Genomic DNA, 25611 nt, shown 5'->3' with positions numbered 1-25611 from the left:
TTCATAATTAATTCAACAAATGGATTTAAAATGTACTTTAAACAAATTATTTTTCAATTATTCCTATATTTTTCTTATTATTTACGAAAAACTAAAAAAAAAAACTTAATATTTAATATTTATATTTTAGTAGCTCGTGTAGCCTGGAGACTACACAAGTTAAACAACATTATATAATTGAAATTTGATAGAATATAACTATTGAAACTAAAATAAATTGAAATGTTTTTTTCTTCTTTAAAAGAGATTCAGAGCGAAGTGAAAGATTTATCGATTTTATCAAGACGTATAAGCCATAGCAATATTAAACCTTTTCCAGGGTACCTACATTTATTTTAGTATTTTATAGATCCTTTATATTTTATTATATTTTCGAAATATTTTCAAAAAATTTAATGGCATTTATAATTTTTCAAATCAATGTCTAAATTTACTTTACATTTCAATATCATTTTTTTTCTATTTAAACAACCCTATTATGAAATGATGAAGGTATTTTTACTGTTATTGTCAGGTTAGTTTATTTTAATATAGAATCTGATACATCTGTTCTCTTTTACTCGGAATCGTTTTCCGATAGTTAAAAGTTGATTTTAAATTTATAAGAACAATTCCTCTTTATATCAGTCACTCATTTGTGTGTCTTATTCGACCCCTTTATTTAGCCTTTATAAATATATTATATATAGTACATACAAAACTATCGTTCTGCAAAATATTTAATTTATAAATAAAAATGAGAAAAAAAGACTCTTCCATCATTTTAATAAGACCTTTGTAAGCTATTATTTTATCACCACCCGTCATATGGGCCGACATTATTTTCGTTTATTTCACGTGAATTATTTAAAAAATTTCTTGCTTGTGATTTCATTATCACTTTATAAGAATTTTTACGAGTTACAGTATGTGATAATAATATACATCTGAATTAATGCCATATTCCCTTTAACCATTTAACTTTCTTATAATACTTACATAGCCATATTAGGGGGCAGGCTAAAAGGCTTATAGCCTAGGGCGACTTTTTGGAAGGGCGTTTTTTTTTTATAGAATTAAGGGTTATTGTTGACTTATTAGGTACATTTATTTTAATATATTTTTTTTATATTTGTCATTTAAACACGAATAAAAATAATTTTAAAAAGTTATAATATATTAATATGTTCAATGTATGATACGTACCTATAGGCTATAGTAAGAATATTAAAATTATTATTACAATTTGAAAATATTTCATTTATAATAAAATAATAACAGATAGTTACTAGTTATTATTAATAACTTATTAGTCCTATGTACTTATTGGGAACATCCGACTATTTGAGTATAGGTATTTTCATATCTGGCTATTTATATTTCCGTTATGTGACTGTATAAGCATTGTTTATTTGTATTGGTAATAATAGTATCTGAAGTAAAATAATAGACATGCAATATTTTATTTTTAGAAGTTTTCTATTTTAAAGATTTTATATTTTATATATTATTTTTTTTTAATAAAAAAAAATTAGAATACAATTTGAAGAGAAGGATTTAGACCAAATATTGTTAGTTCCTTAGTAGAGTGATAAAGAGGGGAGAGCAGAGTAATTAAGCCTAAGGGCGTCAAAACGCTACATTCGCTATTGAATACATACACTTAAAATCGGATTTTTATTGCACCTCTATTTAATAATATAACTTAAACGTTTTTCTACTTTAAACTTTTATATTTAATTTACATAATTTTATGAATGAATTTAATAATGGATCCATTATTTTGTAATCATATTTTAATAATACATTCTTCTTGAATTTATATAATTTTTTTTTGAATTTGTTATAAGTTTATTAATTTGTTTTTTGTAAATTATAGTAGGTCAGATTTTAAATTTTGAAAATATTATTGAAATAATGATTACGAAATAATGACTCCATACTATCCATTAATAAAATAAAAAAAAACAAAATAATCCGATTTTTCCATTAATTAACTTTAAAACTGTTCCATCATATAACATTGCTAAATGTCAATCTCGCCCATAAAAATAAAATGTACAATGAATATCAACACTTCTATAAAAAATATGATTTTGTTGAAAAAATTAAAAAAATAATATTATAATATAACCCGGGTCCTAAATGATTTCTATTGAGGTTAAAAATGTATACTCATCCATTCCTAAACACGAAACAATAAATATTTTATAAAATAAGCTTATACATAGTAATAAATTCAATACAAATGAAATATAATTAATATTATTAACTATTTTAGTATGAAATATTAAAATAATATATCAAGCAAATTCGCTAAAATTCTTAAGAGTAATACTAATAGCATAGACATCGCTTTTGAAACTAATAAAAATTTAATCAAACGTATAAATAAACCAACTTAAAACTTACAACTTCACAAAAATCCCCATTCTTTTGAAAATGCTGGCATATGTAAACTGAAATGTAATCAATTTTATATAGGTAAGACAAATAGAAATTTTAAAATACGAAAGAAAGAACACATTTCTTTACTTTACAAATATTATAATACTCTAGGCCAGCGTTTCCCAAACTGTGGTCCGCGAACCCATAGGAGTCCCCACGTATACCGGAGGGGGCCCACGAACATAAATTTAAAATATACAAAGTATTATTATTTATTATTGTTTTTTATTTGTACTAAGGGATCCGGCAGAAAAAAAGTTTGGGAAACGCTGCTCTAGGCTAAGCTTTTACTAATTTATTTCTATATATAAACTATTTTTTATTTTTTTATATCTATATAATAATCACAAATTATTAAATTTTACAAAATCTAAAATAATAAATAAATCTTACGCAGTGTGAAGTTAAGAATGGCTTATAATTTACTTACATTTATTTGTGACAAGGATGAGTAAAAAAATAGCTCTAATTTTCACTTTCAACGTTTTAGGACTCTATAATGAGGTGGAAAAGAGCATGGTAAAATTATATTGTCCTCAATGCATGGAGATTTATTTTCCTTCGAAAATTGCGGAATTAGACGGTGCATACTTCGGCACCGGTTTTCCGGAAATGGTGTTTATGACCCGACCAGAGTTAAGGCCTTTTGCACCAAAAAATGAACACGTTTCCAAAATTTATAGGTTAAAAATCCATAGTTCAGCGATTGAATTACAGAAAAATACAGCTAAGAAGAAGGAAAAATTTAAGTTCAATAATGAGAATATTTTTAAAATATTAAAAAAAAAAATCTAATTTTTTAAAATCTTATTTAAAATAATGATATACTTTTATATTACATCTAATACAAATATTTACCTATTACAGTTTTTCTTTAAACAAGATGTTTCAAATTATCAATAGTTATAATCAGGGCTCGGAACTTTATGCATTTGCATCTTTCTCAGGAAGCTGCATATTTCAAATCTCGATACAAATTCGTTTCATGAACCATACAGTTGAAATACATAAGTTGATGTTGCATATTTTTGCATATTTTACCAAATTTATATGATTATGCATATTTAAAGGTTTTGAATATATAAATGCATTTTATGGTAAAAATTTATAAGAAATCAACAACAAACAATTTTTTGATAATTGAATATTGTAAATTAAATAATTTAAAAATAAATAGCCGCCGCACACTGTTTCCTATTCTATATTTGCTATGCTATCAATCATGCTCGCCCGCATGGTTTATAGGTTTTTACTAAGAAATAAGAATTGGGTCGTTACTCTTACCGTAATGACCGCCCAGGTTTTATTTATATTAAAGTCGCTCATTAGATAAAATCGATAAAATCGTTGTATATTCGTGGTGTGTGTTAGTATGTGTTTGATCGTGTGTCGAAAACATATTCGATAACGGTAGTCTGTTACTTAAATAAATTAGTGTGTTCGTAGTTTGTATTGTTTGCTTACCGTGCTCGATTACCGCTTATGTGCCACGTAATATTCTGATTTTAATATTTGTTAAACAAAAATTAAAATGCCTAAAAAAAAAAAAAAATTTAAGTAGTCGTTTAAATACTTTCGTGTCTGAGTTCGGTAAAAATGTTTTTAGTATTGACACTAGGGTATTATTTTGCAAATATTGTGAAACGAAAGTCGATTCGGATAGAAGATCCAGCGTAATACAGCACTTGAAAACAGAAAAACATTTGTGTTCTGTTAAACGTAAAGAAAATCAACAAGAGACCAAGTGCCAACAACTATTAACCAATGATTTACCGTCTAAAAAATCGAAGTTCAACCTGGATTTATGCAAAGCTATGGTCTCGGCTAATATACCACTAAATAAACTATCAAATATAGTTTCGGACATTTTTGGAAGTTTATTCTGGAAAAGATGTCCCCACAGAATCAGTACTTCGAAAATTCTATTTAGACGACTGCTACAACGAAATGATGGAAAAAATTAGGCAACGTGTTTTCGACCGAAAAATTTGGGTGTCACTTGATGAAACAACAGACACAGAAGGTCGGTATATAGCTAATGTAATAATAGGGACTTTAGAAGAGGATACTGCTGGTTCAATTTTTTTACTGAATACTGAAGCACTAGAAAAGACCAATCACTCTACAGTTTCTAAACTTTTTGACAAATCTTTAAGAATTTTATGGCCTAATGGGATAAGACACGACAACGTTTTATTATTTTTGTCCGACGCTGCGCCGTATATGATAAAGTGTGGAAAATCTCTGAATGCACTCTACTCTAAAATGGTACATGTGACTTGTGCTGCTCATGGCCTCCATAGAGTTTCGAAGGAAGTACGAAATCAATTTGGTACTGTTGATAAAATTGTAGCTAATGTAAAAAAAATGTTTAAAAAAGCACCATCACGCATACAAATTTTAAAAAATTACGCTCCGGATATCCCTTTACCTCCAAAACCAATTATAACCTGATGGGGTACCTGGATCAATGCTGGACTTTATTATTGTAAATATTACGAAAAAATTCGTGATGTTGTAAATATGTTGGACTCCAATGATGCTTTAAGTATTAAAGTTTCAAAAAAAAATTTGGTAAAAGAACACGTTCAAAATAATTTGGTGTATATTACTTCAAATTTTAAAGTTCTTTTTGAATCAATTTTGAAACTGCAGACAAAAAACATGCCTTTAGCTGAATCGTTGAGTATCGTGGACAATGTTCAAACACAATTAAAATCCGTTCAAGGTGAACCAGGGAAAAAAGTCTATGAAAAAATGGAAAATTTTTTGTCTAAAAATATCGGATTAAAAACATTAAAACAAATCTCGTCAATACTTAGTGGATCTATCTCCACCATGGATGGTCTTCCCGAAGATCTGTCAACAAATGACCTTATTTTCTACAAGTACGCACCAATGACGTCAGTGGATGTCGAAAGATCATTTTCTGTTTACAAAAACCTTCTGAGCCAAAACAGACGATCATTTAAACTTGAAAACATAAAAAAGTATCATATCATTCAGTGTAATTTAGGTAAATATAACAATGAATACCTAACATGATTTAATAATCGCTGTATTTGATAGATTCTATTTTTTTTTAATTTAGGACTCTGGGAATAGATCCAGTGTAGAACAGCTTCATTATCAAAAGAAAAATACAAATAAAAAAAAAAAAATTTTTGTTTCTATAATTATTAATTATGCTTTTAAACACATATTTTATAAAATAATAATTGCATATTATACAGCATATTTTGGTGTTTTTTAGTGCATACGTATGCACATATTTCATGGTTTTTTAGCGCATTAAGTTCCGAGCCCTGGTTATAATACTAGTCAATTGATAGTTATGATCATAGACGGCTTGATCATGAATTTTGTGGTTCACTGAACTACCAAAAAGTTTGGGGTGGGTCTCATTTTAATAGGTGGGTACTTGGTTCTGGCAACTGACAGCTGTAGGTGATGTAAAATTAATAATTTAATAGAAATTAGGTAAATGTTTGTACCTAATATGACTTTTTGATAGGTGGATGGCTGCAGTGGCGTGGCGAACTCAAACATTTTCAGAGGCAAGTATATTTTGTCGATAACCACCCACCCACCATAAAACTGAGAGGCGGCTGCTTCTCGATTACCCACATCGCCACGCCACTGGATGGGTGGTATTAACTATGCTTGAACCACCAACTAAAAAATGTCAAACAGCCTATGGTTATGATTAAGCTTAGAGACTTATAGCTCTAAAAAATACACAAACATGCATGCAAATATGCTTTTAAAATCATTAAAATATGCATTATAATATGCATTTTATGCATTAAAAAAAAAAATGACCAATTAGTATACAAAATAAAACGTGTCCATCGGATGTAAATGTATCTTTAAACTCTTAAACAATACTTTGTAGTCGGCTATTCGTTGTACAATGTTACAAAATATATGCGTACGACGTTTAACATATGATTCGACGTTATGTGGTTGCGTGACGCAAAAACAACAACGGATAATAATTGATTGAACTGAACATTAAACAAATAATCTTTTATTCTATATCGGCTATTATCTTTATCGACATCCGGTCGATATTCAGCAGGTTATCATTGACGCAACTAGGTCTAAAATATTGGGGAAGCTGAAGCCCTATAAATAAATTTAGTCAATATGAGCCATGGGGTGCTTCGCCCTCCATACCCCCCATTACCGCAGACACAAAACAATAATTATTAATTGAAATAAAAACAATCATAAAATATTATTACCATACTATATGATTAAAAATAATTTACCTACTTCTATGCAGTATGTTTTACATAAAATATGACATAACACCACCGCAATATTCCACGGTCGTCCGCAGTGTTTCTTTCAGACACCTCTCCGGGCGAGCATAGCCCCCCCGGACAATGACCAAAGCCCTCCCGGATAAAATTTGAAGAATAGTAAATAAACATCAAATGTTAGAAAAATAAAAATTGTATATCACAGTGAATATAATAATCTATATCGTTAGATAAGAGTCAACACCATGTCACCGTATTCTATTTATAAAATTATTTTTCCCGGTGTAAATCAGTAATTACTTAGATAATACTAGCTGTTGGGCAACGATAACTACAAATTATTGAACTCCAAAAATAATATCAGATAAATATTTCAATAGTTTGTCAACTATGATGTGACTTGTGTTTGTGTGTCTAAAATTTAGCATCGACAAGTGCTTTCTTCAATAACTAACCTTAAGGTATGTAGGTAATATATTTACTAAATTGGACATAACGATGTAAGTTGTATAAGGTCAGTGATATTAGGTAAATGCATAGGAACACATTGGTATTTTAAAAATGTATATAACTATTATAATTAGGGGCCGAAATATATTCTTTTAAAATAGCCAAAATAAGATGCTAATATTCTGTAAAAAAGTTGAAAATATTCTTCCAATATTTTCTTTAAAAATCATAATAAAATATGCAAAAAATATGCTTTTTTATTAAGTTGTTTATTATTACATACTTATTTTATTACTATATTTTATATTTAAGTTTAAAAACAATGAGTGAAAAACTAAATCGTGTTGTACCTGATTTATCACAACAATTGTATATAATTAAGCGTTTACGAAGGGGAGAAAGTAGAAAGTTTAATAAATTAAAAAATAATAATAATGTATCAATAAGTAATAATACCTAATTATATCAATATGAATGTCATAATTATTAATAAAAAAATAAATAATATGTATGTTTAAAAAAATGTTTGTTGCTCGCTTAACCGCCTTTTCGATTATCCGTCCCGAGACAGACGGGAAATCGAGGTTCTACTGTAACATGTAATAATTTAATATTGAATATTATTTATTTAATTTTTCTATTAACTGATATAATAAGCATATTATATGCTATTTTATTTTTGTTGTTCAGTGGTTTATTCAAGAAATATGAAGAGAACAATAGATTCTTATTTTAAAGCTACGGATGTAGTTTCTAGCCAAAATGCAAAAGAAAAAGCAATTTGTTCACCGTCAGCCCAGTTAACTGAATTAAAACAAACGGAACTAACTAGTATAAAATCATCTAACTTACATTCTGTGAAATCAACCGGAAAAAAAAGAACATAATTATAATACAAAGTAGGGAAAAAAATATAAATGGCTGGTATATAACGATGAAAAACAAGGTGCATTTTCTAAACTATGTCAACATTTTATGAAAAATTATGCAAAAATACTTCAAAAGACAGGTGGAGTGTTTATTACTGTTCCATTCACATCTTACAAGAATGCATTAGGAAAAAATGGAAAGTTAGAGAAACATGAACACTCTTCAGCTCACACTATAAGCATTGAAATGGAAAATATCAAAAATAAGGTAATGAAAAAACCGATTCATACTCAAATCTTGCAACAAAGTGAAAGTGAAATAGAATTAAACAGAAACAGAATTAAAAATAATTTTGCGAGGCTTATACTTTTTGGTAAAAGAAGAAATAGCTCACACTACTGAGTATGAGAGTTTAATTGAAAGTATTTTTGACAAGTTAAATAAAGATTTTAAAACATGAAGAGAATCTCAAAATGATAGATCAAATTATAGCAGCAAAGACACAGCCTGTGAATTACTAATATGTATGGGTGAAATATTGAAGAATGAACCGAAGAAAACAAAAGAAAAACAAAAAAATTTTCCATTTTAGCAGATGAAAGTACTTCCTTGAATAATGAAATAGAACTGAGTATAATGTTTAGATTTTTAGAAGACAAAAATCCAGTGAAAAAGTTTTTGGCAATAGTTAAAATCCCAAATGGAAGAGCAGAAACTATTGCAGATGTTATTGATAAAGAACTGACTAACTTAGATTTGTGTTACAATAATGCTATAGCTTTAGGATTTAATGGTGCGGCCAATATGACTGGGAATGTAGGAGATGTGATAAGGAAACTTTCAGAAGGAGCAAGGAGAAATATTCTTTATATTCACTGTAAAGCACACATTTTGTCATTGGCAGCAGCTTCAAGTAGAAATAAAAACCAAAAGGTCAAAAGATTTTTTTATGTTTTATAAGACATTTACAAGTTATTTAGCAAATCACCTATAAGAGAAAATGTTTTGCATGAAATTCGAGCATTAATAAATGATCCAATTCTTAAAATACCTGTTAAAATTATAACCTTTTATGTAATGAATGAACTCCTTAGTGCCCTATCTTACCTAAGCAATACTTTGCAAAAAATAAATATTAATCTGGCTCTTGTTATACCTCGTATAACAACAACAAAATTACATTTAAATGACATTGCAAATCAGTGTGAAGACACCTAGAAGAAACCAATAGTAACTTGCATATGAAAATTAAAAATGAATTACTTGACAAGTTTGGATCTGAAATGTATTTGACTGCTGAAGAAGATTCAAAAACAACATTGAAAAATATGAAGAAGTATTGTGAAAGTTTAATCAAAGAAATAGAAAACAGAATCATTGACAATCTATTGATATAATGACATTTATTAGTCACTTTGATAGCTTCCAGTCTTTCATTAATATACAAGACACTGAATTGAACAAAATTTGTAGTTACTTTCCAATACTAAATGCAGAAGCTGTAATGGCGGACATGAAATCATTTAATTTTTTTATCAAATCTATGCTCGATAGTGGTATATACAAGGCACATGAAAGTCCATTGGTTAAAATCACGGAAGCTGATATGGGATATACTGAGTTACAATTGCTTTGTGAAATACTTCTTGTGATTCAGTTACATCAGCAAGATCTTTCAGTACAATGAATAGAGTTCTTACAAAAACAAGAAAAAGAATGCTACCAGGAACTTTAATGCATTGTATGCTTATTAGTATTGAAGGGCCAGACGTTCCAACAGAAGATTTCTTGAACAAAACAGTAGATTTGTAAACATCTAAAAAAAATCGTCGAATTCGGTTCATCTAGGAAATAAATAAAGTTTATTTTTAGATAAGGTAAAAATATATTTTTTTTGTACTTTTATTTTGGTATAAAAAAATAACGTTGATATATAATAATACATAAATTTGTGAAATTTTGTGTATTTAATTATATTGTTCACAATCATAATAAAAAACAAAGGTAATTATTATCAATGTATTTTTCTTGATGTTATAAAAATGACTTCCTGATTTTGTCAAATGCCCTCCCGGGGAAAATTGAAAAAAACACTGCTTGTATATTTTATTAGTTGCTATAAATAATATAATTGTTTATGGCAACTGCAAAGTAAAGAATACACTAATCGAAACTATCCATTTTTTTACCCATGTTTTTCGGTTTTTCTTTTTTTTTTTTGAAGTTTCGTGCGCAACGATTGGCATCCCACATGACATTCTGTATACTTTTCATATATTATGTATATACTTTTTGGAATTTATATATTTCCTATGAATATCCGACAATATGCTGAAGACTTTAGAAGAATATAATTAGTATATCACTATGTCTCGCTTCAGATAATCTATGAGCATATTCTTTAGATATCTAAAGAAATGTTCGCAAGATATTCATGAAATGTATTAAATTCATTTACTAAATATTCAATAGAAAATAGAAAACTACTCATGGAATATCTATAGGTGTCAAGAAACATTGTTTTAGATATCTGAGGAATACATGATAAAATCATCAAAGAATATACTATATGTCTACACAAAGATAATATATTTATTAATAGAAAATTGCTCTTATAATATTTATACTATGCCATATATATAAATATGAATATAAAATAATTATACAAAAAAAAATTAATACCTTTTTACTAGTACTTGTCATATGAAAGAAAAAAAAATAGCACATAAATTATTATCCTAGTAAGTATAAACATATGTATATACTTACCCACATATTAATATAATTATAAAAAAAAAAAAAAATAGTATATTTATAATAACTTTTACACTTTAAAGTAAGAAATAACAATAGATATACATATAATAAAAAAGGAAAAATATAAAAGCTTGTTATTACTTTTATAAACACAAGTTTAGATATGTAAAAATAACAATAAGTTTACATATTATAATAATTATTTATAAAACATGTAATTGCTTTTACATTGAAGAAGGTATACTACATTACATACAAATTTTGAATTATATTTTATTCGTGATGATCTGTTTGTGAAGGTTTTTTTGACGTTCTTTAGCTTTTGCTAACTATGTTCCAGCAATAATTTCAATGTTTTTATCAGATTGATCTTTGTATTTCAATTTAACAGCACCTTAAATAAAAAAAATTCAATTTTAAAATAAAATGCAAACTATCAAATACCCAATAAGGTCATTGTATATATTTCAACTCTCAAATACAATTTCATGACAATATGAAATAAGGTCTCTATAGTCAAAACATAAAGACGAGTACTTTTACTCAAAAGTGATAAAAAAAAAGTTATGAAACTTCTATTTATGCTAATCTCAGAATCTAAAATCGCCTCAAAAACTTAACAAATTCAGTAAATTCAACTAAAATTTACAATCAAAAATTTGCTGTAGTAGTAATTGAATTTATAACTTGGAAAGCATTAATTTAAAATTCTAAGAAAAATGTGTTATGAACTTATAAATTTGAACTTAATAGATCAATTATTACAACAGTGTTAATAAATTACTTTTTATCAAATCAGCTAGTCCTGTAATTGCGAAACTTTTTTTTTTTTTTGTCTGCCAAACCAACTAAATTGCTCCGCTACTTCATCAGTTAAAATGTTCTTAAGTGTACGCCTTAAAAGTTCACCCAGAGACGATCCACCAATAAGTGATATGTTTTTAACCTATAACAATAAACTTTATTATGCTTATATGAAATTTGTACATTTCAACACGATTAAACACTTTATTTAGAATTACAGTACTTAATATAATATATAATTAATGCATACAAAATTTAATTGTACTTCAATAAAACCTAAATAAGCCTTATACAGTTTAATTTATACTTAAAGGTATTTAAATTAATTAAGTTAGGTTAACCACACTATACACATATTTAGTTACTCAATTTTTAAATATATAATGAATAAACTAAATTTGAATGTTTAACTTACCAACGTATTATATGCATCAATTTTAGTTGATTTAAGAATTTTTACTTCATCATCAAGTTTATTTAAAATATCTAAAGAAGTTGCTGGAAATCTATTGTATATTGCAATACCTTCTTCTTTATATCTATTAGTGTTGTCATGAGAATTAATTGGTACTGTGTTTATGTTATTGACCATACTTTGAATATTTTTTAAATATTGTAATTTTTCTTTCTGGTGCAGACCCATGGTTATAAGTAATCTGGATGTATCAGTCTGCCATTTTCCAAGCACTAAAAAAAAAAAAAAAAACAAATAATTTATATTATATTTTAATGTTTATTCTTGACTCTTGTAGTTGTATCATAATATGACATATTATGTGTAAAATTATTTTGTCAATTCAACTTAAAAAGCAAATTTCACAACCACTATAGCAGAAAAGTTAGTTTTATTTCTAAGAAAATTGTTATATACTACAAATGTTGAATTCCTACATAACATAAATGTACTAAAAATATATAAAAAAAAATTATACTTACTTCAAAGTAACGATTGTTGCATGTAATTTTGCTGATTCAATATAGAATTATTTAATGTTTCAAATTCTGTAAAACATTTGTACATTAATTATAACTAATAAAATATGTATGTATGCATAATAGCCAGTATAGAATTATTTTAACTTTGGAATAAAAAGTGAAATTTATTGTAGATCATAATTTCATCATAAATCTATTATTTAGTGTTCAATAATTTTAAAATCGAGCAGTTTTTTTTCTAATAATAATTTTTGACTTTATGGACTCTAATATGAGTATTAGACATTAGTAGGGAACGGATTTATATGTAATAAAAATACATAAATATGTACATATGTATGTAAGTATAATTTATAAAATATGTACTAAAACCATCCAAATATGTAGGAAAAAAATTTAATTAAAAAAAAAAAATTATAATTATCAAATTATCAAAATGATTTGTTGCATTGAATTATTACAATATATTTTAAATTATCAAATATTAAATGTCGTCTATTAGATCTGAAAATATTTTTAAAACGGTTAAATGATCGTTCCACATCAACCTACGTCGGTTGATTAAAGCATATTTGAAAGGCATAATATTAGAAGGCGATAATTCCAAATTTTTAGAAGGGTGTCTGCCACTCATTATGTCATTGATTGATTTAAAATAAATATGGCCTGAAATTTTTTTCGGTAAAAATAGGAATTTTCTTTTTTACTACTTCTCCTATTGGTCCGTTTACGAGTTTTCATTTTGCAATCCTTGATTCGACAATTTGCATACTTTCATTCAAGGACATATTTTTGTTTCTAATTTTGTAAATGTATGTGCAATAAAACTAAAATTCACTGAGATGAAAATTAAATTAGTTTTCAATGTTTCATTTTGCATAATATTTTGAGCTTTTCTAATAGCGATAGAAGTTCTGGATATAAATTTGAAATAATTTCTTGTATTTTTGTACGAAGAAGACTGTCGCGTCCCGCGTAGTCACACGGTAAAACACATCACAAGGAGGTTCCCATGTACATCAAAAACCACAACTATGGATAAGTTAGATTATTGTGTTCACGTGGTTTACACTAGAGATTACAATAAGGAATTAGAATATCGAAATCACAAGCGTGGACAAGTGAAAGGGTTCACATAAACGTTTTTATGGGAAATTGAAATAAAATAGTTTATCGGAATGATGTGGTGACCACATCCTGGGCATTTGCGTCAATAATTATGTCACGGCCTGGAGATAACGCACACACACTCATAATTAACAGGAAATTATCTTATTTAAAATATTTTATTATCTTATTCATTTACACACACACATTTGGGATTTTACACACACACATACCGTATCACATATAAAAGGGACCCGAAAACAAGGGCAAATCAGACGAGTCTTGTCTATGCTGCACTGAGCACCTTCACGTCAGTGTATGTTATGGTCTGGACTTAGAAATATTTCCAATTATTTTATAAGCTACAATTGTTAGGACTTAAATAATTTCTATCACTAGAATATTTACAGAATTTTGTAGTTAGGATAATTTTTATAAGTTAAATAAATTTAATTATTTTAAAAAGAAGTCTTAATTATTCCTGACTACACTTCCACTCAAGCGTTGACTGAGACGTTGTAACTGAATTAACGGATCAAACGGTTGGCACGTAACAAGACGTATGAATGATGAAATAATAAAATATGTTTAAAAATATTTACAAATTAGTGAAATATGTAAAAATATGTAATTATACCAAAATATGTAAAAATATGTAAAATAAAAGTAGCATCATATTAATAGGAATGATTTAAATCATGAACATTTCTTATCAAATTTTAAATATCTCGTTTTAATAAAAATATGTATTTACATATAAATCCGTTCCCTAGACATTAGTATATCTTACTTTTCAAAATAAACCCTTTCTTATTTAAAGAGTAAAAGGTATCAAATTTAGATTTTAAAATGGTAAAAGTCAATTCTAGAAACATTAAGTAATAAGAAACAAAAATATTTATAATTTAAATATTTTTAAAAAAATCCATTAAAAAATCAAAAAAATACGATTTAGGAGGTACTTTTAATTGGAAACACTAAAGCCACATGAGTGTTAACAGCATAATTGAATCATTTATAAACTGCAATACCAAATATGCTGTTTCCAATAATAATAATGTATAATTAATAATTTTTTAATTAAGAAATATTACTTTTTAACATATTAGTATAATTCAATAAATTATTTTTAAATAAAATAAAACTAAAATGTTTTGATGATAAATTTACTGAATTAAATAATAAAATTATGTATACATATATTATATAATGTTTAAATTATTATGTTTTAATAATAATTTTATTACTTGAATCAATGTACTTTTGAAGTTCTTCCATTGTATCAATTGTTCCTTGATTACCAACATTTAAATTATCATCTGACATACTAACATCAAAAATTTTACTTGATATATTTACATCTGCTACATTTTGTCCGCTTAATACAGATAAATTATCTAAATCTTAATTGACATATTATTATTACAGAATAATTGACAAAGACTGTACATTTTGTGTCTGAATTAAACCAAGAGAATGAATTCTGGCCTATTACTGACATTTTAACTAAACTAGTTAGATTACCATTTAATAAAAATGGAAATTAAGTATTTTCTTTGCTACACATTTAAGTTATAATTATAATCTGTCATACCTATTGTAAATATTTTCTATTATATTCTTGTTTCATAGATTGTATATAATTTGTTATGGATACTCACTCCTGGTTGGTATGTTGTTAAATTTTTGGAAGAAAACAGTGTAGAAGCAGTTCCATGTAATTGGTTCAAAGATTATAATAATTGTTTTTGGCCTCAGTACAGCAAAGCAAGAACAGCTGAAGCTATTAAACAAAGAGAAACTCCATCAAAATTGTGGAAATTATATAAATTAAAAATTCTATCAAAAAAAAAAAATTGGTGATTATTTTGTAGCTATGAATAAACCTAATTATGCTCAATATGAATCTGACCTTTTATCAGGAACTGAAAACATTTCAAAAAATACTTCATTGTCCTTAAACGAATCAGAAAACCAAATGTTGAGTTTGATAATGAAGTTAGTTCCAATGATAGCTCAGAAGAATGTGAAAATAAAAAAATTAAATTACCATCATTTCCAACATTTTCTCAATTTGGTATTTCAAATTATATTATTTTTAAAACCAAGTAATAATAATTTACTAATAATTATATTTACTATTTTAGGTAATTCCTCAAATAATAATGACTGCAGAATATATATTCAAATATTCACCTTCAGCTTTGCACTTAGATCATGAATAATAACCAGAATGACCTTTTATCTGTAACACACTAGCTTTAGCCACTGCATCAAATAATAGCATTTGAACAGTGGCGGTTTTGGGGGTGAGGCGCCGCCTAACCTACAATTTTAAGTAAAAAATACTATTAAAGTATATATTTTGGCCCACCGATAGCATATAAATATTTCGATATTAATTTTTAACGTTTTTATGATTTTATTTGAGAAAAAATCTTCTTTGCCAAGTTTAACAATATGAATTATCATTTATTATATTGTAAAATAATGGTAAATCATATCATTAGTGTTTATTACCAAAAATAATGATAAACCGATAAGAAATGAATGAAAATATAAGTATTACGTAAACAAACGCTGGTGTTTCAACCGGGCTATACACTATTGTTCCACAAAATATTTGTTCCGATTCACTTTTGTTCCACACTATACTTCTTCCAAATGTGGAACAAACATAGTGTGGAACAAAAGACCACCGGAACAAATATTTTATGGAACTATAGTGTTTTGGAACAACATTTTTCTATTTCATCGGAACAAATGATTAAGAAAATGTTATCATATCCACATAATATGCACTTACACGAACATTCTGTGAATAATTTGGATTACATAGTGAGTATTCAATCTTTCACCAAGTTCTTAGAATCGTTAATAATATCTTTTTTCCGGAAAAGAAAAATTCACTTCTGTTCAGTTGCAGTGCTTGACCACTCATCGAAGTTCATTCGTTCAATCACGTATGAGGCAAAGAATTTCTAATTTCATTAATATCTATGTATTTTCTACACATTAACTTAATCTAAAGTCTAAACTCATTTTTCTTACAATGCACTACAATACCTATAAGTTATTTAAATTATATAAATATTTATATAGTAAAATATGAATGGTTCTTAGCAGCATACTTTTGAACTATTAACTACTGCTGACTTCCTATTTAATCAAGCATTCCATATTATTGTTTTGAATACATTCCCTATTTATTAACTTCATGCTAAACTTACTTAATAATGTAGCAATGTTAATAATATTTTATGTATCCATCATAAATACGATAATTTAATTATTCTATCTAAGAAATATGCAAAACAAGTTAACTTGGATGAATTTGTATACAATTCGGATGTTTTTTTAATTATGATATTTCTTTGATTTTTTTGTGTAAGAGAAATTTTTTTTTTACTCAAATAAATCATTTATGATCCAAAACGTCGGTACTTATTCAATCAATTAAAAATATATGGTAACAAATTTTGTTTTAAAGAATTTTATTAAAATAGATATAGGTATATATAATATGTACAAGATAAAAATAATTAATATATTAAATTCAAAATTTAAAATACACTAAAAATATCTTTATTTTTTTCTTTAGTTTCAGCCTTTTAAGTTACATATAAAAAAAAATACAATTGAAAATTACAAAAAATTAATTTTTCTTAAATAGTGTACCCTTCGTATCTTGATATTGAATTTCTACAAAGAGGACATATATTATAATTTTCTTCCATCATTCTAGTGACACACTGAATACAATATTGATGGCCATAGGGATTCAATCTTACAACCACTACTTCTTCACAACATATTATACACAGTTCCAAGACATCTACAAAAAAACAAAAAAAATAGGAATTAGGTATATCATTCACATTTAATATTTTATGCGTATAGTATAATTATTGTAAAAATAATTTTATATTTATCTACCCATATTCTCCAAAATAAGTGGTTGGTCATTGGCCGGTAGAGGAATTATTGATTCTATAAACAATAAAAAGATTTATATTTAAACTTAAAATCAATTCTTGTTGTGATTTGTATTTAAATTCAAATTAGCTTTACCATTATCATTATCAATCTCTCTATTCAATAGTGCTATTTCATGATTTGGTAGTGGCTGTTCATCACCTTTACCATTGCCAACAATTGTTTCCCGCCGTGGTCCTCTTGCTCTGCGACCATGATTTTCTATATTATATTTTATTGGATTAACTATATATTAAATTAACTAGTGTTTTAAAACATTTTTTTTTTTTTACCTATATGATAAGGTCGACCAATTTGGAAATGCCTTCCTCTACCTCGACCGCGTCTCCTGAGAGGAACATCGACTACTAACTCTCCTATATGTAACCCTGGAGATGGAGGACGAATTTGAAGCTGATGTGGTGGTGACAATGGTCGAATCGGGAGCTGATTCTGAAGAATAGGTGGTTGACGGATTGGACCCAATATGAAGGGGGGTAAAATTGGCTGTGGTTGTAATGGTGCTGGTGGTACTAGTGGCTGCATATTTATAGCTGGAACTATAGCTTCTAAGTATAAAAATTAAAATATAAAGTTAAACTAAAACTATTGATCACTTTAAATAACATGCAAGATGTATTACGATGTGGAAAATTTGGCTCCCCAATTTCGTTCCTGAGTATTTGTTCCGGGGTGTATGAAACATTTCTTATGAAATCTTCCAAATTGTAGTTACCATTTTCCACATTCACCCAAGCGTTTCTGATCGTTGTACTATTGCTTAGGTTTGATCTATAATTTGTTTGTCTTACCTATTAAATTATAACAATTATAAATTACACATATACAGAGATTACAAATCTAAACATTTAATAAACAACAATTATATTATAACAGTTCACAAATTATTTAAAAATTATTATTGCCCATACCCTCTGTCCATTGACTGCTCTGCTAAAATCATTTCGAGCCCTTTCCTTGACTGTTCTTAAGTGATCTAAAAATTTGTACAGTTACAGACTTTTTCTTTACAGTTGCTAATTTTTTTTATTTTTTTTTAAATAATTACCATAGAACCGATAAAGGTTTGGGTGTTGGCCCATTAATCGGAGGAGGGACGCATGATAAGACTATAAAATTATTGGTTCTGTGTGCGAGTCCAAATACTGTAAACCTCTGCGGAGTCACTGTATCCATCCAGAATCGCTCATAGTATCGCATTAGAGGTTCCAGTTCTATCACTAAATTATAGCTGGTAACTGTAGTTAAAAATATTAAAATCATATTCATAAAACTAACACCTAAACAAATGACTTAACATTATTTAATTAATGATTATTAACTCACCTAGATCTTGAATTAGTCTAAAGCCTAAGTGGATAGAGAAAGAATTGCCATGATGTTGTATGACAACTGCTGGTAGATGAACTAAAGCCATTAACTAATATAAAAAATGTTAACAGAAATTAATGTTAAGAAAAATCAATCAAATATTACAACTATACAAAAATATTGATATATTAGTTTGATTAGTAAATTTTTACTTGCATACCTAACTAAAATTAATTCATTAAAAGGGAAAGTGAAATTTCTAACCAAAGAAAATTTTTTTTAATATTTACATGCAAGTACAACACTTTATTTTACTACAGATGCAATTATTTAGCACATATGCTATTTTGTTTTTTTTATTAAATTAAAACGAATTCTGGTACATAGTACATTCTTGCTCAATATATTTTCCTTTGTTTAGTGGTTATACTGTAAAAGTTTTTAATTTTATAATAAAATTCTCATTTACTCTCTTATACATTGTAAAAAAAATATTACCATTCGCAGAATTCGTCTTGCATTTTCATTTTCTCTGCATAACGGCATTAGGTGATGACTTCGAACATAACGTATAATGCTCTGAAAAAGACAACATTTATTAAAAAACTGTCTATTACCTTCAAATGTCATTAAATAATTTATTTATGTATAGTAAGAGTTAATTTGATTTCTCTTTATTTTTATGTACCTACCTGAATATAGTGAAACCAACAGCCAGAATTGTTGGCTTCTGGGAGTACTCTACCTATGGCATTTCTTAGGCCCTGTTCAAAATCAGTCATGACCTGCAGGTTTTCATAATTTATGTTCAACTGCAAATCATACCTTAGAAATTGGAGTACCCGGATGTAGGACTCAGTTTGGCGATCAACTAGTAGGGCATGTATAATTGGAATTGCCTGAAAAGAGATAAATCATATTTTAAATGTATGTATAATATTTACATGTGTACTATGTATGTCTTTATTTTATACTAACCACATTATTAAAAATAATTTGTACTGTAAACAACTGTTCTATGTCAGCTGGCTGCCGTGGTCTTATTTGAAAAGTTCCGTCCATACACATTGTTCGTACTCCTTCGAGGTGTGCATTCAATTCCTGCATAAAAGTATTGTTGGTAAACACGAGTTCTACAAAGCGTATACTTCCATCATCTCTCAATAACTCCAAGGGGCCTTGGTAGAAAGGAATCATTGATCCATTAACATATCGCAATCTTGGGCCCCATTCATTAAAATTCAAAATATTTATCCAGTCTGCTAAAGAATCTGGAATAGGAGGATTGTTCCGATGCCTAGCTCCTGCAATAGCCCTAAGAGCAGCTGGACGACCTATATACATCGCTGCTTCAGGGAATCTATATAATTATTTATTTGTACTTAATACATTTATATACAATCATGTTATAAGGTCAAATGATTAATTTGTTAAAAGACTTACAAATGCGCTTCCTGGTCAACAATATTGTGTGGAATAATATTCTCTCTAATAGCTCTCTCTCTTAAACTGTTAACATAGCCTCGCAACTCCACTGCATATTGAAGTGCTGGTTCGTGACTATGAACATGACGTTCAGAAATTATAATTTGTGCTCCTTCAATTGTTGACATTTTTGCAGATACTGGACATCCATAACGACGATTTTCACATCTCAAATATCTATATTTTAATCACATTTATAATTCTGCATCATTAGATTTATGTTGAAATATAATTGTAAAATTAATGTTAATTCAAAATAATTGGAAATGGAATATTCTTATATTTTCTCATATTTATTTGAATAAAAAGTATCGGATTTTTTATAACTAATGTTTTGTATATATTATTAATACATTTTTTTGAATTTGATGAAATTTTTTAATTAAAAAATGTAATATTAAAAAGAAAATATGTTTATGAAGTTCCTATACTATGTACCTAACTTCCAAGGGCGCCGCCATGAATTTTGACAGGGGGGTGCAATTGCACCCCCTTGCAACCCCCTTGCGGCGCCTTTGCTAACTTCAATAATGTTCACAAATAAACTATAATACAATTTAATCATCTTTTTTTTTACAAGTCTTTTAGATTAAAGTTGAAATAATTATATGTCTAATGTTTTCCATTACTAACCGAATACTTCCCCTAATAGAATGTTGATAGTAAACATATCCACTTTCATCAATGTACACTGTTGATCTCCCTCGAAGTCCTGGAATTGCTCTAGATAAAGGTTCCAAGGGTATCGGTAACTCCAATACTGGATCAACTGGATCCATAATAAAAAAACAAATAAGCTCAACAAGCGAAAGAAATTCAAAATATGTAAAAATTATAAAAAAAATTATAAAACTAAACTAAAATTATTATATTTTAATAATTATTATATAATTAATAATAATAATTTTTTTTTAGCTTTTTATAACTATTATAGCTCTAGAAACTATTAATAATAAATTGTATCAAATTCATTAATACACCAATTTAAAATAAATATTAAATAAAATTAATAATAATGATAAAACTATAACTATTTTGCAGTATCTAACAATAATAAATTATATTAAATGAAAATCGCAACATTCGCAAATGACTGTTAATAGCAATATCGCAGGAGTGACAGTCTTCGAACAAGTCTAGGAACTGCCTGTAGTAGCTGAAGCTTGGCAAGTTGCAAGAAAACAATTTTTCCCCTCTAATTATATGTAGGAGTAGCAAACGAACCTTTGATCTGAACCTGTCGCGTAAATCACACATGTCGTGTAAATTAAGAACTTGTTCCGTATGGAAAATAATAATAGAATTCCAACAAAATTGTTTACAAATTACAAGCAATACAATAGTTTTATTTATAATATATGTTTATATAATATATATATAAGTTATGTATATACATATATTTGATAGATAACTCTTCGGATTTCAAAGTTATTAAAAATACTGTTTCCAAGTATTCCTATAGCGTGGCTTATCTGTATATTATAAATTAACGGTATTATTCAAGGACTAAGGCTAGATGCACACTTGCGTATTTTTAACGTGCGGTGCCGCACGTGCGTTTAGAAATACTAATAATAGCATGAAACGGTGCACACGACGTTGCGGCGACGTACGTCCCCATGCGTGCAGTTTTTACCGTACGTTCCCGTCACGCCGCAAGTTCACCGGACACGCGTTATCAACCGCAACTCCGGCAAACAGTACTTTGTCATCAATCGTGTGATACCCACGTGCGTTTTTTCACGCGCCATAAAATTGAAAACGCGTCATAAAATTGTGAAAAATTGTGAAAAAAAATCACAGAAATGGCAACAAAAACCATTCAATTTAATATTGATGAGGTAGATATGGAGCTGTTCATCAGTGAAGTTAAACTTCATCCCGAAGTATGGAACATAGCTGACAATAATTACCACGATCGAACTAAAAAAAGAGTAGCGTGGATTGAAATTTGTAGAGTATTTTGTGAAGGATTCGACGAAAAGGATGAACGGGATAAAAATGATATATGTAAGTACTTTTATGTAATTCGTTCTTTATTTTATAATATTTGTTTTATTTAATTTTTAAGAATATTATTAATAATATAGTATTATTTTTATAATCTATATAATATTTTTAATAACATTATTTGAATACATTATTTAATTGTACAATAGAAAATATAAAGACAATACGTAAGTATCTAGTTTACATATAATTTGTTTGCCAAGGCACACTGCCGATATCTGAAACAAAATAATCTGCCAAATTGTTTCTTGCATTGATTGACTGGTTAGTAGCTCTCGGAGTAGGTTCTGATGTGTCTCATTCGATTTCAATGAATCCTTCTACACTCATTGTTTCTTGAATGTTAAATCCATCTCTGGACCTTACGAAATTGTGCAGAACACAACAAGTTTTTACTAAAAGTATGCATAAATCTAAATTTGCGTTGATTGGTTTATGGAATATTTTCCATTTATTTGATAATATGCCAAATGCACTTTCAACATATCTTCGAGCATGTGACAGTCTGTAGTTGAAAATCCTTTTTTTATCGGACAAAACTTTACCGCTATAAGGTCGCATTATTTTGGGTGAAAGAGAAAATGCCTCATCTCCGATAAACGTGAAGGGCATTTTTGGATTTTCAGTTCCAGGGAGAGGTTGACTTGCTGGGATATTCAGTTGATTATTTTGGAGCTTCATATTAAAAGGACTATTTTCAAATATTGTACTGTCAGATTCTTTTCCAAAAGCTCCTACATCAATATAAATGAATTTGTAATTCGCGTCTACAATTGCTAGCAACACAATTGAAAAGAAATTTTTGTAATTGTAGAATAGTGACCCACTGTTTTTTGGTTTTCTAATTCGTACGTGCTTTCCATCTATTGCGCCTAAGCAATTCGGAAAATGGGTATATTTTTGAAAACCTCGAGCAATATCTTTCCAGCGTTCTTGTGTAAAATCAGGAAAGGTCTCCGCGCGTAAACATTCCCAAATTGCATTGCATACTTTTCTTAAAATCTTACCGATAGTCGTGTGTCCAATTTTGTACGATAAGTCTAAGTCTACCTGATCACATCCACTGCCTAAATACCTGTAACCAAAGAAAAAACATACATTTATAAAAAAATTGAGAACTTCACACCATGGACCAACTATTTAGGGCGGAAATTTGGAAAAGTTGTATTTAGGGTGATACAGTTAAGTTAAATTTTTACCAAAACCTCACCAATGCACCAACTAGATTAAATTTCGTATCGAACAAGATAATGAAGTTGAAAATTGTGACTAACGATTTTCAATTTTTTTTAAGTAAAATAAGAACCGCTCATAAGGAACCTTGTATTAAATTTTCAAGTTTTTTTGGCTATCCAAAATTTTTTTATCGACATTTCAAAAAAAAGTTCTCAGAAAAATCGAAAATTTCAGTGGTCTATAAATAGCTCAAAAAAAATCGAAATATTTTGAAAAGTTAACAGTATATATATATAACACTAATATAAACATTTGGTGAAAATTTCAAGTATTTACAGTGATTAGTTTTTGAGTTACAACCATATAAGAAAATCGATTTGGTCGAAAACTGGTTTTGCGTAAAAATTCGCGTTTTTCCGTCACTTTTCTTTTGTTTTTCTCGATTTTTTTGAAAACTGTTGGAAAATGTTTAATTTTGATCTCTATAATGCACCAAGAATATTCACTTTGTTATCGGAAACCACCCCCGAAGTTTGAAATTGAAGCATTATTCCGACTAGTTATGCTGTACACAGACACAAAAAAAAAAACACACATCATTGTAAAATCATTGTAAAAATAGTATAAAACAATTACTGTATTTTCAGGTACCTCTTGTATAAAAAAATGGCGAAATGTCAAGGACAACTTTAAAAAAAGTTTAAACAAAACAAAATCTGGACAGGCAGCTGGATCAGGAAGAAAATACATTTATGCCCGACAATTATCGTTCTTACAAACTGCAGGTGCTACTACGGAAACACAATCCAGCTTTGGTAACGACGAAATAGAGGAAGAGCTAACCCAGCCAGAGGAACCGGAACAACCTCCTCCCTACAACCAGCGTCCTACGAAAAAACGCAAATCGGATATAGAGACCTCCTTAATTGATTTTATGAACACTCCAATTCCTACTCCAACTGCTCCAGTCATTCAAGAACTTAATCCAGACCGTTCATTTTTCGAAAGTATTCTACTATCTATATCTGATTTTACCGAAGACCAGAAACTAGACTTTCGCTGCGAAGTACTCAATATTATTAAACGTATGAGAAAACCTCCACAGAGTATACCTCAATATCATACATCTGTACCTTTTACTGAAACATCGGCTATATCCAAACAATATGCACCACTCCAAAATGTTCAACAACATCCTTCATATACACGGTTGCCACAAGTTCGCCCTTCTGAAAATATTACATATTCAAGACAATTTGTTCCACCTTCAATCATTTCTCCACCCACCCCGTCCACATACAGTGACGAAAATAGTATGGATTTATTCAGTAATGAAACTTTATAAATAATAACATAAAATAACTTACATAATTAAAATGTTGTATTATTATTTGCACCTGTTAAATTTTAATAAATAATAATCTTTTTGAGTTAAAATTGAATATTTATTACAATCATAGAATTATTATTCAATTGTTTAGGTAATTCATTTTCAAAACAGTAAAATGATATGCTGCATAAAATGCACTTACCTTAAAGTCACAGCTATCATTTCCAATGGAGGTATGCAGAGTCTCATACATGTATCTTGAGACTTAATCATGTCAGTTATTTTGTCTGCAAGTTCATCAAACGATTGAACACTCATACGAAAGTAGTTAATAAACTTATCAGGATTTTCTCGTAAACTTGAAAACAAAGTAATAAAGCCACCTCTAGCTAGTCTATCATCGATGTAAGGATGTACCCAGTAACGTCTCTTTTTTTTTAAAACAAATTTTTTGTATACAATGTACGCGAAAATCGCACGTTTTTTTTGATAGACATCCATCGCCAACAAAAAAATAAATACGACTGATGGCATTGTTACGTACCTTGGTCACCACGTTTGTATACAGCCTCGCAACGGTACCGCACGTTAAAACAACGGACATGTGCATGAGTTTCTGCGGCCACGCAGCGGTGTCGCAGCGGCGCCGCACGTTAATTAACGCAAGTGTGCATCTAGCCTTAA

General features: G+C 28.3%; 4 protein-coding genes and 1 pseudogene across 7 annotated transcripts; 2 read left to right on the top strand and 3 right to left on the bottom strand.

Annotated features, from left to right (window-relative positions):
* Positions 1–4845: 4845 nt before the first annotated feature.
* Positions 4846–15213, top strand: LOC112690208. 2 transcript variants are annotated; one of them, XM_025564166.1, is made up of 2 exons: positions 4846–5443; positions 5519–5586. In XM_025564166.1, the coding sequence occupies exons 1-2, from the start codon at positions 4951–4953 to the stop codon at positions 5530–5532; spliced, it is 507 nt and encodes a 168-aa protein (XP_025419951.1). In that variant the 5' UTR covers positions 4846–4950; the 3' UTR covers positions 5533–5586. The 2 variants fall into 2 exon arrangements, with proteins under 2 accessions (XP_025419951.1, XP_025419950.1); XM_025564165.1 differs by lacking the exon at positions 5519–5586 and adding an exon at positions 15048–15213 and having other exon boundaries at positions 4892–5443.
* On the bottom strand, positions 11148–15758 carry LOC112690209. 3 transcript variants are annotated; one of them, XR_003149183.1, is made up of 7 exons: positions 15532–15663; positions 15281–15402; positions 14867–15022; positions 12513–12578; positions 11992–12263; positions 11557–11718; positions 11148–11166 (listed from the first exon to the last, which is right to left on the bottom strand). XR_003149183.1 is itself a non-coding variant. In XM_025564167.1 (6 exons), coding segments are annotated over exons 3-5 (420 nt in total). In that variant the 5' UTR covers positions 12514–12578; positions 15281–15402; positions 15670–15758; the 3' UTR covers positions 11148–11166; positions 11557–11571. The 3 variants fall into 3 exon arrangements, 2 of the variants coding, with proteins under 2 accessions (XP_025419952.1, XP_025419953.1); XM_025564167.1 differs by lacking the exons at positions 14867–15022; positions 15532–15663 and adding an exon at positions 15670–15758; XM_025564168.1 differs by lacking the exons at positions 11148–11166; positions 11557–11718 and having other exon boundaries at positions 11990–12263.
* A 1526-nt stretch (positions 15759–17284) lies between these two features.
* Positions 17285–21238, bottom strand: LOC112690211 (annotated as a pseudogene).
* A 552-nt stretch (positions 21239–21790) lies between these two features.
* On the top strand, positions 21791–24974 carry LOC112690207. Its single transcript, XM_025564164.1, has 2 exons — positions 21791–22421; positions 24245–24974. Exons 1-2 carry the CDS (start codon positions 22217–22219, stop codon positions 24940–24942), a joined length of 903 nt encoding a protein of 300 aa, XP_025419949.1. The 5' UTR covers positions 21791–22216; the 3' UTR covers positions 24943–24974.
* Positions 22534–25594, bottom strand: LOC112690206 (protein ALP1-like). The gene is made up of 2 exons (XM_025564163.1): positions 25130–25594; positions 22534–23496 (listed from the first exon to the last, which is right to left on the bottom strand). The coding sequence occupies exons 1-2, from the start codon at positions 25459–25461 to the stop codon at positions 22719–22721; spliced, it is 1110 nt and encodes a 369-aa protein (XP_025419948.1). The 5' UTR covers positions 25462–25594; the 3' UTR covers positions 22534–22718.
* Positions 25595–25611: the final 17 nt, after the last annotated feature.

The sequence above is a fragment of the Sipha flava genome, unplaced genomic scaffold (assembly GCF_003268045.1).
Source record: "Sipha flava isolate LNK unplaced genomic scaffold, YSA_version1 494_pilon_pilon, whole genome shotgun sequence".
Classification (NCBI taxonomy): Eukaryota; Metazoa; Arthropoda; class Insecta; order Hemiptera; family Aphididae; genus Sipha; species Sipha flava.
This window is presented reverse-complemented; position numbering and strand designations above follow the sequence as displayed.